The 14,599-nt window shown below is 40.8% G+C and overlaps 2 protein-coding genes across 3 annotated transcripts in view; one reads left to right on the forward strand and one right to left on the reverse strand.

The window, feature by feature from the left end:
• The first annotated feature begins 528 nt into the window (after positions 1-528).
• LOC139949261 (S-acyl fatty acid synthase thioesterase, medium chain-like) lies at positions 529-8,264 on the forward strand. The gene is made up of 7 exons (XM_071947658.1): positions 529-665; positions 2,673-2,842; positions 3,332-3,470; positions 4,250-4,349; positions 5,491-5,669; positions 6,407-6,495; positions 7,506-8,264. Exons 2-7 carry the CDS (start codon positions 2,710-2,712, stop codon positions 7,631-7,633), a joined length of 768 nt encoding a protein of 255 aa, XP_071803759.1. The 5' UTR covers positions 529-665; positions 2,673-2,709; the 3' UTR covers positions 7,634-8,264.
• A 1,391-nt stretch (positions 8,265-9,655) lies between these two features.
• The window catches only part of LOC139949260 (uncharacterized), a 136,837-nt gene continuing 131,893 nt past the window's right edge, over positions 9,656-14,599 (reverse strand). The window contains exons 60-62 of one of the 2 annotated variants that reach the window (XM_071947657.1): positions 13,687-13,823; positions 13,030-13,250; positions 9,656-12,396 (exon numbers count right to left, since the gene is read on the reverse strand). In XM_071947657.1, the coding sequence (XP_071803758.1) occupies positions 11,612-12,396; positions 13,030-13,250; positions 13,687-13,823 (1,143 nt within the window). In that variant the 3' untranslated portion in view covers positions 9,656-11,611. Of the gene's footprint in view, positions 12,406-13,029; positions 13,251-13,686; positions 13,824-14,599 lie in introns of both variants that reach the window. The other variant, XM_071947655.1, reaches the window with a different exon arrangement.

A 14,599-nucleotide genomic window follows, 5' to 3' on the forward strand; every position in this document is an offset into this window, starting at 1 on the left:
ATGATGGGGGTGGGGCTACAGTAAAGTGCACGAGTTTTTATAATATCAGGGCTGATTAAAAACAAATTAGTAAAAAAATTACAGGGGGATGTCCTCTGCAGGTTCGTGCTGGTGATGATTTTTAAATCATAATTGAGTATTTTTTTATCAACACGTGTAAATTCCAATGTATTTATTTTATAAGAGGCTGCCACGACATAAATGAGCATAACTGTGGTACAGCTACGCCAAGTATCACAACATGAACATCTACAATGTATGCTGTTGTCTAAAAAGCAAGGAGAGAGTTCTTTTTGAAGAAAAAAGTGTGTTGGCAAATTGTAATGCAATTTCAGAGCACTGGAAAGCGCGCCCTCTGTCAGTTTATCAAGATCATGGTACGAGTACCTGTATGATATAAAACATCTTGGACCAAGACTAGCTACTGAGTCGTACTCGTTTTCACATTGTTATTATCTCATCGACCCCTCCTCAGCCAATGGTGCAACTGCGTTTCATACCAGAGAACAAGCTTGTGATGGTCCGATGGTCAGGTGATCCGTGTTTTTTAGCATAAAGTCCAATGCTTCTTGTCGTCTGCTCGTTTCCCATTTCACTTTTGCATTTTTGTTTTCTTGAGGCTTCAAACTATCACCTGGAAAACGAGGTTTTGTTTCAATTCCATGGTAAGTTGATGATTAAAATCCTGGATGAAAGGTGGTGCATACACAAGAAAGAGTGGAATAAATCATTAAAATCAATGTCACACTCACAGTTATTAGACATTTAGTCAACTCTCGTGTTTTAATTTTTAACCACCGACGACAGAACTGCGGCTACGCACATGACGCACGCCCATTCCATTTGCAGTCATGCCATTCATTGTCGCCAGTGAGTTAGTACAATACTGCAGATAGGATTTAACAGGGTAATCAAGGTGATGAATACTAACAAGTAAAGAGAGGTTTGTGGTAACACCATGGGATTCCATCATGCAATGGCATGTGTGTGATGCCATATGAATTATGATTTATGAATATCTCTATTTGATGCCCTATTTGGAATCCCCCTATTTTAGTTGTCTGATCAGTTGAGTTAGACCTAGCCCTTGGCCACACAAGTGGGGCTAAGTTAGACCAAGTTAACTCAACTGGGTCTGGGCGCTGTAATGTATCACATTCACAAGACAGTACCAGTCAGTAGGCTATAGTCTAGTAAAAGTAGTAAGTAGATTTTCCTTTTGTTCAAAAGTTTGTCATTATTGGTCGTACGACCGATAATGGCAACATTTTGCAACCGATATGACAAAATCATTCGAGCGCCCCAGTAAAACACCGCCCCAGTTACCGGGTCTAGTATTGGTTCTGAAATTGAAAAGAACCGGTGGTTAAAACAGCTATGTTGGTCAGCGTTAGTACATGTAGGCTTGCAAAAAAACTCAAATGGGTCCTAGTCCTACTACGCTTCTATCGTCTCGATAGCGGAATGATAATTATGAACCTGATAGGACTACTCCTAGAACTAATTCGGTTTCGTCCGCTATCGTGTAACGGGAGACGATAGCGAACGAAACTGAAATAGTTCTAGGTTACGGGAGACGATAGCGGACGAAACCGAAATAGTTCTAGGAGTAGGATAGGTCTAGTAGTAGTTCGAGTACAACAAGTAGCCTTACTCCTAGAAATATGAGGTTCTTTGCTTAAATTGGAGACGATAGCGGAACGAACCTCATACTCTAGACCCAGTAACTAGGGCGCTTTACTCCTTTTTCTCGAAATGTTTACATTATAGGTCGTATTACTCCTTTTTTTGAAAATTTGTCATTATTACGATTGACAATGAAAAAGCAGTACAGCACCCCAGTTTCTGGGTCTAGCCCAGGTCAGACTCCTCCAATGCATACAAGACACTGATGTCCTACCAGGGCTAACGTTGGTAGAGGAGTCATTTTGACAGTTCGGGATCATTGCCCAGTTCTAGATCACTTCAACTTTCCAATAACCACATAATTAAATTTTCACATTGTAAATTTCTGTAGATAAATGTGAAGAATAACATCCTTAAACAAACAACCCAAAAATAAGGTGCAAAACATCATCAACAAATAGACTATGGCAATTTTCTGAAGTTCTAAAATGATGGTTGAAAAAACAATGCTGTTGAAATTTCTCACCTTTAAAATTTGAACGCGAAAAACATTGATGCTTAGAGTGTGTAAGCAATATTTCACATCAATATTGAGCAGTTGTCTTGTTTTTGTTAAAGGGTATGACATTACAAACATTTACTTGGAAGGGAGGGGGGCATCAGACTCTTAACCAGTTTGTGATCATCTCTCAGTGAGATAAAATCAGACAGATGTTGTTAAAAGCATTATTGCTCCTCCTGCCACATGCCTCTCAACCTCCCACAGCTCTCTCTACTTAAAAACTATAAGGCTCCTCTCATTGTTTCAAAAAGTAAAGGCTGAGTCACACTGCAGCGATAACGAAAACAACGCAAAGAGAGCGCATTCTATTGGATAACTTGCTCCACGCAGAATATGCACTTGCTCATTCAACCAATAGAATGCGTTATCTTTGCGTCGTGATCTTTATCGTAAGTATCGCTGCAGTGTGACTCTGCCTTAAGCTCTCTGTGTGTGGCATGTAAACAGTTTTCATAAATTTCTTAACTTTTTTCTCCATCCAAAGCTGTAGACAAACCTTAGCAAAGTAGACAACAGTGGTCATGGATAAGTGGGTGAATCGTCGAGTGAACCCCCAAGGCACTTGCAGTCATCGACTGTTCTGCTTTCCATGGGCTGGTGGAGGAACCCTCTTCTATGCAGCTTGGACAAAACTCCTTCCAGGAAACATTGAAGGCAAGTGAAACAATCATAGGTTTGCGGTACAAACTTCTCACCTTCAAGGAGGGGGGGGGAGCATTGTACCCTTGTAATCATACAGCTTTATAAAATTGTGGACTCAGCTAAGAGCAATACAAGAGCTGAAGGCAAGTGGTGGAGTCTTAGGAGAAAGCTAACTGATAACTGAAACAATATTGTAATAGATATATGGAATCGGCTCCTCCCTTAATATCTATGTCCGGTTTGCTCCTCATTCGATCTTGTGTCTTTCCAAACCCAACAACACCTGCAATCAACCCCAACCTTTGCTAAAAAAGAACCCCTGAATCGGTTGGTCTCACGGGGGTAGTCAGTGTATAGTGAATGTATTGACCAGTGTAGGCTTCTATCTGTGGTTGTGGAACCAGATGATGTGGAAAGAACAGATGGTTAAATGCAGAACATTCATATCACAACAAAATCAGATTTTTAGTTTGAATTGTTTGTTTTCCTCCCTTGAAACAGTGAATGCTATACGTCTTCCTGGGAGAGAGTCACGCTTCAAGGATCCTCTTTACTCAAATTTAGATCTACTCGTTGAAGAACTTTGTAGAATCCTCCTCCCGAGCCTTCAAGAGAAGCCGTTTTCATTCTTCGGTCACAGGTAAAAACAAAAGTCGACAGAGGTCTAAGAAACTCATACGCAAGGAGCAAGTTCGAGTGCCCACATTTAGTGTATCTATCTATCTAATGGTGTAGTAAATTCATCTTGTAGTAGAATATAGTCGTACTGTAAGGTGCAAAGTGCGTGATCACGAACACGACATCCTCTCTTTAAGTGAAAAAAGGTGAAAATTAAAAACGCCTCCCATCTGTCCTAACGTAGGGTCAGTGGATTCAGCCTGTTCCTAAACTGCTCCATGGTTTGGGTGGTCACAGCTGATGCTGGCAGGTTGTTCCACAGGCAGATGGCGCTGGGTACCGGGACCATGGAAGGAAACATGGTCCCAAAAGCTGGTTCCAAATGGTCGATCACAGTAGTCAACCAATGGTTGACCAGCCTGAGTTGGAGTCAAAATAGTCAACCTTTAGTTAACATGGTACCACTCGAACTTGCTCCAAGCCATTCTTATTTTTGGAGGGCAACCATAGGACTATATGGAGGTGTCAACCAGTTTGTAGTGGCCGGGGAGGTGTAGAAGGGTGTGACAAAGTTTCAATACAAACACAAAAAAATCCTCATAAAAGCACCCCTTCCTGAAGGAATAGCAGCGCCCCTCCAAGAGCAAAGTTCAAAGCCTGATTTTTGGTGGGTTGGCTCTATATATAGTGTGTTAGTTGAAACTTGGGTATGGAAATGAATGAACTTCAAGGACCACTGATGGTGATTTGATCATGTAGTTGATGGTGTAAATAAAATTTACTTTTTTTTCTTATTGGCAGTATGGGTGCTATTGTGTGTTTTGAGCTGGCATGCTATTTGAAGAAACACCACAACTTAGAACCGGTTCACATGTTCCTGTCTGGTGCAACCGCACCTTATGTGAGTTTAGTTGTATACCCCTCGCTTATGGTCTTATACACTCTCAAACAGCGCCCTCAACGAGGCCAAAGGAAGCCCTATGATTGGTTTGGGGTACATAAACACATCGGGGTCTAAATGGGGCGTGAAAATCCGAACAAGACGGAAGGGCTCACAGAAGCTAAAAATGATAACTAGACCAGAGTCAAAAGGAGAAGAAAAAAAAACTAATTGTCTTTTAAGTAATACTAGGAATTCTCTCTCTTTGCCTTAAAAAAAAATTGTTAGACTCAAATAATTATCTTTTTTTGACATCATTTGTTTATTCTATTTATACATGTTATTCACACTTAGGTATTGTTATTCAATTAAAACACAAGACTGCCAGACTTGTCCATTCCTGAGTTTACATGCCCGGCACTGGCCTCGGGCATGCAATCCAGTGTAAATTTCAAGCCCTGTGTCTGTTTCCTCCGACCTCTGATGAGGTGACTGCACAGTGGGTCTCATCAGTGCAGTATTTTCAGATCCGTTGTTGTGCAGTGTGTCATGATGGAGCAGTCTAGCACATGCTTATTATTTCGATGGCACAATCAAAATATATAGCCCCCTAGTGGGGTGTCGTGGACGAGCGGTTAAGAACCCCAAATTCAAGCTCTGCTGATTCTGTTCAGCAGAGTGTGGGTTTGAATCCCGAATCCTGATCGTGACACTAGTGTCCCTGAGCAAGACACTTAACTATAATTGCTTCTCTCCACCCAGGGGTAAATGGGTACCCGTGAGGGCAGAGATGGTTCTTGTGATAGATTTAGCCGAGTAGCATATTTGTTGCAGAAGGCTGTATACTCCCCACAGGGAGCTGAGATGGTTTAAGGAATGATTTAAGGCCCAGTGACCAGGGGTAATAATTTTAGCGCTTTGGGACACCCTTCGGGAGTGAAAAAGCGCGATATAAAACTTAATATTAACAAGCAGAAAACCACTGACAGAACATACAAACCAGGTTTTCTGTGTTGCCAAAAGCACGTGTCCATTTAATGAGTTTTTCACCGGTTGGTTTATGTGGTGTTTATTGGAAAAAAGGAGGGCGGGAAAGAGTTACCCATCCAATAAAAAATTTAAAATGTGTTAATATTTTTTATTTCAAAACCCTTGTTTTCAGTCCACACTCCGCCAAGAGAAGGTGACCGACAAACCCCTAGACCAACTCACCGATGACGAGTTTCTAGAGCGACTCGGAAAACTGGGAGGAACACCAAAGGAAGTTTTGGCCAATAAAGCACTGATAAGACTTTTCATTCCTGTTATTAGAGCAGATCTAATCCTGTTAGAGAAGTATAGGTATGTAGTATGATTTTTTTCAGCACTACCTGGTTTGTTCTTTAAGGCAGTAGACACTATTGGTAATTACTCAAAATAATTATCATCATAAAACCTTTCTTGATTACGAGTAATGGGGAGAGGTTGATGGTATAAAAACAGCTCCCTCTGAAGTGACGTAGTTTTCGAGAAAGAAGTAATTTTCCACAAATTTGATTTCGATACCTCAAGTTTAGAATTTGAGGTCTTGAAATCAAGCATCAGAAAGCACACGACTTCGTGTGACAAGGGTGTTTTTTCTTTCATTATTATCTCGCAACTTCGACGACTGATTGAGCTCAAATTTTCACAGGTTTGTTATTTTATGCATATGTTGAGATACACAAACTATAAAGACTAGTCTTTGACAATTACCAATAGTGTCCACTGTCTTTATTACAGAGTTAGAAATATTTTAATCTGAGTTATTGGTTTTTCTAGCAAAAAAGTTGCAGTGTAAGGACTTTATGGAATCCACCATATACATAAACTGACCAACCTGTAGAAGTTCAAGATCATTGGATCCTTTTTCGAGAACTTATCTTGCTATGTACTGCCGTGGAGTAATTTTTTTTTTTGGAATTCAGGAGAATTCAAAACCGCAGTCAGCAGGGTGGTCAGAAGTCGCCTTACACAAAAAAGTAAAAGTTCAGTAGATGTTTGAAAATGCCCAGATAAAGTTTTGAAACCTTGGAGATTGTTTTGTTTTTGTCTTGCAGTAAAGAGGCTCCGAGTGATCCACCCTTGAGCTGTCCGATCAATTTCTTTGACGGCGCTGAAGACAGAACGAGAAATCATGATATTGATAGTAAGTAAAACAAATGGGACACTCAAAGATACTGATGCTTACATGCTTAAAACAAATTCCAATTACTATGAAATGATTTGGGGTTGAACTCTACCAACTGAGCTATCTAGTGTTTTGTTGGCGGTCGCCCTATTTTGTCAATATCTTTGTTCGGGTTGCCAGTCAGGCCATTCAACCGTTAACTGCCGTGAAGCCAGGGATCATACCCAAATTAGAAATTAGTTAGGTTATAAACGCAAACTGGGCCCAATTTCATGGCTCTGCTTACCGCCGAGTTCTGCGCTTATGATCGCGATTCTCCGCTTACGTGCAAGCGCCGAATTTCTGCGCTAGCCTTGTAAGCGTAGAATGCCTAGTAATGTGAAGTACGCACGCGCAGAAGCCCAAATTCGCCGCTAACCCGTGAAATACGCTTGCCGTAAGCACAGAATTCCCTGCTTCCGTAAGCGCCGATTCTGTGCTTACGGTAAGCAGAGCCATGAAATTGGGCCCTGGTTGTAACTACAGACTCTTAACGGGACCTGTTGCCTTGGATTGATAGCTTTGTGCTGTAAAAATGTTTTATGAAATTAATGTTTGGAAAGACGTTTTCAAAGTAGAATATTATAATTCACGCAAATACCCCTTGAAATTGGTTTTCCTTTTTCTTCATGAAATAACACGGTCTACCATTTTGTAGAACCAAATATTTTACTCCTTCAATTTTAATCCATAAACAAATCAAAAAAGAGGAAAACAGTTGATTCATGCCACGGCCTTCATTTTCCTGGTTTTGGCCTGTGTGCCATTACCAAAAATTCCCATAGACTTCAAGATTGTCCTATGGTAGTGGACTTAAAATGAAAATGGCCCTGCCCTCTCAAAGATTATATTCCAGCTGAAAAGTTCAATGCATGGTGCAGTTCTTTAAGGTTTTATTTAAGGCAGTTGTGTGTACTAGGATTGTGTTGACGTCTGTGCTTTCTTACCTTCTAAATATTTTTTTTATTAACTTTTTTCTTCCAATGCAGACTGGAAAACCATCAGCTCTGGTTCGTTTGACGTTCAACTCTTACCCGGTGAACATTTCTACCTTCAGCAAGAGGAAAACACAGCTAAAATCATCAAAACCATTGCAGAGAAACTCAAGTCTTCATAACAGGGTACTATTGTACTGATAATAAAAACAATCATGTGTTTGTAAAACTACTGTAGATGTTACAGCAATGGTCATTTTGAAAGACAATACAATGTACTGAGGCCTTTGTTGCCAAACACTTGTAGGGTCAGTCAGTCGATCAGGGCCCAATTTCAAACACTTGGTCAGGCATTCCACTCTTATCCAAGTCCCAACATTTTAGTGTGGAGTGACATAAAATTGAAGGATATTGACCCATTTCACCTGACGTCATCATCAGAAAATTCTTGAATGCGCCATACTGGTAGGCAATTTCACTGTGCGTTATGCAGCGAAAGTGCGCATTTTAGGCAGCGCGGTATTAATACACGTAAACCTAACTGCCCACCAACATGGTGAGCGTGGCATCAGTCGCCGCGTGTGACGTGCGTGCAAGGGGTCAATTGGAGGATTGATGTCAACTGTAGGTAAAAAAAAGCTTTGGTATTATTATAAGGCTATAGTCTGAACCGAATATTCCATAACTGTTTTAATTACAAAAGGCACTTTATTTCATTCTTTGTACAAAAGAATAAGTTAAAAAATATAATAGGTGGGTATAAAATGCTGGACAATAAAAAATATACTAAATAAGCCATTGTATATAATTATAATGCAATAATAAAAACATGTAATAAAAAAAGAATACTGAAAACATTTGTGCTTTAAATGGGCTATGTGGCCATGATCAAACATTCCTGTGGCTGTACATGGAATTATAAAATTTCACAGAATTGCTAAAGCAGAAAATATTGCTTAAAAATATCATGTTTAGCAGAAATGAGCAGGAAACCAGTCACAAATTGTACATGTGACAAGGTATTTTGGCTGGTAACCGTATCTGATAAGCATAATTATTTGGTGCTTAGCCGCTTTTTGTGCTTAAAGCCATTGGACCCTTTCGGTAAACAGTATTGTCCAAGGCCCACACTTCGTGTATCACAACTTATATATCAAATAACAAACCTGTGAAAATTTGGGCTTAATCGGTCATTGGAGTGGGGAGAAAATAACGGGAAAACCCACCCTTGTATCCGCGCGTTACGCCGTGTCATGACATGTGTTTAAAATAAATCTGTAATTCTCATTAACGAGAATTGATATTGTTTTACTGTTTTCTCAAAAAGTAAAGCATTTCATGGAATAATATTTCAAGAGAAGTATTTCACCACTATCTTCTGTAAACCCTGTAAGTTATTTGTAAATCTGTGAACTTTTTTTTCTTCTTTCTGTACCGAAAGGGTCCAATGGCTTTAAGCAGCTCTTTGAAAATGAGCGTAGGTGTGCCCTCCCTCTTTGTTATATATCTAACAAGAGTGCACATGCAGTGCACGGCCGAGCGGTTAAGAGCACCGGATTCAAGCTCTGGTGTTTGATCAGCAGAGTGTGGGTTCGAATCACGGTCGTGACACTTGCTCCGTAAAGTTGGGGAGGTAGTGCTTTCTGCTCTACCAGCCAGGCTTCGGACTGATGATACCAAAGCCTACATCCGTACGGACTGTAAAAGGGGTAACCCTGTTTCAGCCCTAGGTGTAGGTGGCAACTGCCCTCTGGAAAAAAAAAATTGACGCCCACACCTTCAAGTGGCCTTCTGGCCTTGTGTGTCTGGCGAGTTACATAAAAAAACTTTTTTTAAAGTAGCTGGGTGAGACTTCATGTACAGCCATAGGCCTGCTTTGATCAGGATGACATTATCCGCTAAATTATCTACAAAGCCGTAGAAAGTACTAACAAGGTTCTAATGGTACTTCTAAAGTATGATAAAACCACAGTTTTATTCTACAGTATGACATGTACACCTTTTAATTTACAAAATAATTTTGAAGAATGAATGTCCGTAAGTTTATATGAGAGAAATTGCAAGTTATAGATTTCATGAAATGAAAAGTTTCTTAAAATATTCCAGTACTGTATAAAAAATCAGTAAAATGAACCCTTCATGTTTCTGCGTGAAAGCTATAAATAGAATGTAATAACGTGCTGTTTGTCAAGATTTTGTTTTGTCTTGGTCTGTACTTAGTAGTACTTCAAAGTCTTGTAGGGAAAACAAGGACAAAAGCACAACACAATCAGCAGCTTTAGGGTGGGGTTCAAGGGCGCGTTCTGCCGACCAAAAAACCATGAACAGGAACAAGTTTTTGACTGACGTAAAATTCACTCCTTTTGCAGTGTTTGCAAAGAACGTCTTGGGGGATAAAAAAAAAAAACTATTTTAAAATATTGACATGCTACTGATACTAAACCCATCAGTATAGCTTTCTAAAAACAAATATAGTGGAAGATTATTTACAATGATTGCTACAAATGCCTACATCAACTTTTACACTCTTAGAAAGAACTTGGCTTTTGGACGAGATAAAGAATTTAGCACACATGATTTCAGAGGAAAAATAATGTTAATTGGAAATATTTTGTTTAAGTAAACAAAAAAAAATTTTTTTTTTTAGTGCTATTATTATTAAATTTTTAATCATTTTCATCAAAGCTCATCTGTGCCGGCAGGATTACTTATCATATATTTTGTTTCATGGCTCCTCAGAGCAAACTTTTTTATGTTGGTACTATATAAATTAGATTAATTGATTGATTGATTGATTGATCGATTTATTGACCAGCAGACAAAATAGATGCATTTCTTGAGAAAGGCCAAGTTTTTTTTAATAACTTGTGTCAGTCACTTGCCAGTCGGACTAGTAAGCTTTCCATTTCTTTAACACTTTTGTTTCTAATGGTTTCCCATCAACAACACTATTTGTTCAGCCTTAAATTAAGAGTCGTTGCAGACAAAAAAGTCTGTCACTAGGATCCAAATTTCAGAAAGATATGTAGAAATGTTGACATTTCTACCTTTTAGGAACCCCTGGGGAGTTTGGACTTCACAAAGTTTTTAAGAACAGTGTCCTCGGCACTAGAGAAGTATATCAAAGTGCAGGATATCGTTTTATGTAGAAAAAATAACAGCTGATTTTCTTCAGCAGGCTGACTAAAAAAGTCTGATAAATCTCTGAAATTTCACATCCCTGATCTATAGCATGCAGCAGTTTGTATTGGAGCTTTGTAATAAACAAGCTGGTGGGATAATTAAAGATGCTATGTCAGATTTTTGGCCGATTTGACCCCCAAAAAAGGTATTTTGATGGGGGGGGGGGGGGGGTCGAGAAAGTTACAAGCTTTCATTTGAGCCATTTGAGTCCTCCAGTTATTAGTAGCAGTGAAATAAAGTGCTCAAAATTAGTTGGGATGACGACAATATATCACGTGACCGATTCTTATGTGTTTTATAAGAAACGTTTTAGATTTAAAAGTAAAAGTTTAACTTTTTTTCGTTAGAGCGGGTGATATACTCTTTGAAAAACCATTCACTCAACAAAACCTATTTTTCAATGTTTGGGGCCAAAAATCTGACATAGCATCTTTAGGAGAATACATTACCTTGTTTAAGTTTTACTTTTTTTTCAGTAGGCGAAAAATTGTTAAGGAGAATACTGATTAGATAAGGTTTGTGGTAGCAACATGTGTGAACCTTTTTTTAAGTTTTGTTGGTTCTGAAAAAGAATTGGTGGTTGACCACTCGATCAGTATATGATCCTCTTTAGGAGAAAAACATTAGAACTAAAGCCCGGTTTATACTTCCTGCGAATGCGATACGAATGTTGATGTCACATCCTCGCAACGGATAATTTGCAGCAGTTGAACTCCGCTCACTTCACTTGCGAATATCGCAAGGAGAGTTGTGGTGTCAAACTCACGTCAAATTCGCTTCGCTTCGCATTCGCAGGAAGTATGAACCGGGCTTAACAGTACTCAGAAGAGTTTTACACACGGTGCTTCTGCAAACCTCCCCTGATTATACTCCCCACATGCAAAGTTTCAAATCCTACTTGGAATACTGATTGTCTGATGTGCATTAGACGGCCTGAATTAGGAACAAGGAACATCACATGCCCCTGTACCCTCCCGCTATCTCCTGTCATGGTGCATACTAGCTGGTCCCATCTGGATAACAGGTATCTCTTCCTCACTGTCCGTACTAAACGCTTCGTTCACATAAACCGCTTCATCGTAGCGCCGCCGACCTTTACCCTTCCCGCGGGATCTAGTCTTGCGCAGCCGATGTCTGGCATCTGCCTCTTTGCTTCCCTTCTGTGGCTTGTAAGGATTGGTCTTCTCATTCCCGGAGCTGGAGGACAAACTGTCCAACGCATTTGGAAGAGGGAAGCTCTCGATGCTGATCGCTCTCTCAACGGGTTGCTCCCCGTCGGGGTAGTCTCGTACCAGATGATCCAGGTCATGTTTGGATTCACGCCTGAACGGAGCATTCCTGGGGGCCTCTCTATGACTGTCCCAACACCTGTTGGAGCCTGCCAGGGCAGCGTTGACCTGTGAGATCACGAGGTCGCTAGCGTGCGATGACAGGGAGTCTGTTCTGTGTACATAGTTTGAAGACGAGGTGCTGCTCTGGGTATCTAGGACTTCTGAGCTGGACAGCAACTGGGGATCACGTCTGATGAATGATGCAGAGAGGGGTTTCACTCTGTGATCAGGCTGTCTTCGCTTGTCTGGTTTCCCGGTAGTGTTGGGCCGCCTGGAGCTGTAAGGCCTGTCCGTGGGTACGGTAGTTAACCCCAGGATGGCGACAGGTCTTTGGACTGGAGGTCCTCCACCAGCCATCTGTTGACCCCAAGCTTGCTTACGATTAATGAAGCTTGATTGCTGCAGGTGTATTGAAGGTGCTGCCTGCATGTCTAAAGTTCCTGTCAGTAGACCACATAAGTAGCATTAGAGACTAATAACTGTAGTTCGAATTTAGTCAACAAAGAAATATCAAACATATTATACACTACACACACAAATCCTTGTCATTTGATAGAACATGCTTTATTTTGCTATGTATACTCCTGCGAACTTCCAATATTTACTATAGTTTGCCCTTATATGGAAACGTTCTTTTCACTGATCTGTCAGCTTTTGTTCAGAATTCATATTAAAGGATGCTTTTAACATTCAACTAGCCAGAGAATTTTGACTCGGGTGTTTTAACTAGCATTTAGCCAGCGAACCACTGGGTGGGATAAACTAGCTTCCCTGGGTCGACCCCGGTCTGCCCTAGGTTTGTTTGAATAGCTTTGACGTCATACCAGTTGCTCACCTGGTTCAGCCCTCAGTGCCCTGCTTGTGGAACGGGTCACTTGGGGCTGGCCTGAGGTGCATGACGTCACCACGAGAGGGTGAGTGTGATCGTTAGATTAGCTCTTGTCAGGGGCTCCTCCGGATGAGCACTGCGGGGTTGACCCGGGGAAGCTAATCAAACGCACCCACTATTATGGGAGAATTCTAGTAATTCTAGGCCTGGCAACTCTTCAGCACTGTCCACCTACCCAGATTCATCATTGGCTTCGGGAAGCTGAGTCGCCCCTGGGCGTCTCGGATGTTCGGCAGGGCCTGAGGCGGATCCAGGGAAATGTTGTCGCTGCCGAGCTCCATGTGCTCCGAGGTTGACTGCGTGTCATGGCCGCTGTCGTGCAACTCGTGCTGCTGCCGGAACTCATCTTGACGCTGAAGCTGCAGCTGGCGAAAGATCTCAAGCTCTAGATGTGCCCTGGAAAGTAAGCATAGATGAAAGCAGCTCAGCCATAGAAAGAAACTCTGCTAACAAAGTACATTGATCAAAACAGCTTAGAATGTGAAATCTGGGCAAAATGCTGTTTCTGATAAGGAGGTAACCAGCTCAACAATATACATCATGATATTTTGTTTGTTAAACTGTTTCTGCCAAGAAAGACTAATTTGGGCCCAATTTCATGAAGCTGTTTAGCAGAAAATATTGCTTTTAGAGAATTTCTTTGCTAAGCAAAAAGTGGGTGTGGCACAAGTCAAAACAATGTAAATTTTATGGAAGGTTGGCTGGTAACCTGTTCCTGCTAAGCAAGATTTTTCTGTGCTTAGAAAGTTGTTGTGCTTACAAGCTTTATGAAATTGGGCTCAGCACTTGAGCAAAAATGCACTCAGCACAGAAAAGAAACTCTGCTGCATACCTAAGCTGTTTCTCTCTGTCTTCGTCTGTGAAGCAGTTGCCATCGAGGAGTTCCCTTAGCTCAGGGTTGTGATTGTACAACTGGGTTTCAATCTTCTGCACCCTGTCCTCAAGGCGGGCGCTGTCAAAGAGATTCATCTAAAAGAGAAATAATAATAATAATAATAATAATAATAAAAATAATAATAACTGTGGCTTCTTAGATAGCGCACATTTCCGTCACTCAGTGACACTCCTGCAGCCCGTTTCACGAATCGCTAGGATCAATCCTAACTCGAGTTAGGACCAGTCACCCGTCATAACTCAGGATGGGTTCAATGCGTCCTACGTATTTGGATACGGAACTGAACCGTCCTAACTAAGATTAAGTTAGGAAGACTTTGGTGAAATCGACGGCTGGCGCTGTAACATACATGTACAGTATTTCCTGAAAGATTTGGGACTATGTTTTTGAATTATGAGACCTAATCCTGATAGCACCATGTAATGTAAATCAAAGCAAAACAGAGAAAAATTAAGATATGATTATGTTTTTTTGCCCTACACCAGAAGTGCGTGCCACTTAGGCCAAACGGTTCTTATATTTGCCAACTCTGCGAACGTTTTCATAAGTGGAGTGTGTAAAAGGTGTTTGCAGAAATTGGCAAACGCTCAAGGAAGGCATTAGCTATGTACACCAACTAAAAAGAAATGCAAATAAAACAGTGAAAAAGCAACAACAGAGCAATGAATATTATCTAAGTCTTGCCTCCCAACTGGGACTCAAACCCACACTAATAAGAAACACCCGAGTCCAATCCGGTGCTCTTAACTGCTCGGCCCACAAACTAAATGTCGTGGCAATAATTGCCAAGACAATTCCCTGAGAAAGTTAACTGAATGGAATTTCCCTGTGAAGTTACCAGGAGGTGGAA

This window comes from Asterias amurensis, chromosome 16 (assembly GCF_032118995.1).
Source record: "Asterias amurensis chromosome 16, ASM3211899v1".
Classification (NCBI taxonomy): Eukaryota; Metazoa; Echinodermata; class Asteroidea; order Forcipulatida; family Asteriidae; genus Asterias; species Asterias amurensis.

Excerpts from the sequence above, each read along its gene's own strand:
- LOC139949261 (XM_071947658.1), top strand. The coding sequence starts at position 2,710 with ATGGATAAGTGGGTGAATCGTCGAGTGAACCCCCAAGGCACTTGCAGT. Across the intron at positions 2,843-3,331 it reads CCTTCCAGGAAACATTGAAG|TGAATGCTATACGTCTTCCT; the intron begins GCAAGTGAAACA and ends CCCTTGAAACAG. Across the intron at positions 6,496-7,505 it reads GAGAAATCATGATATTGATA|ACTGGAAAACCATCAGCTCT; the intron begins GTAAGTAAAACA and ends CTTCCAATGCAG.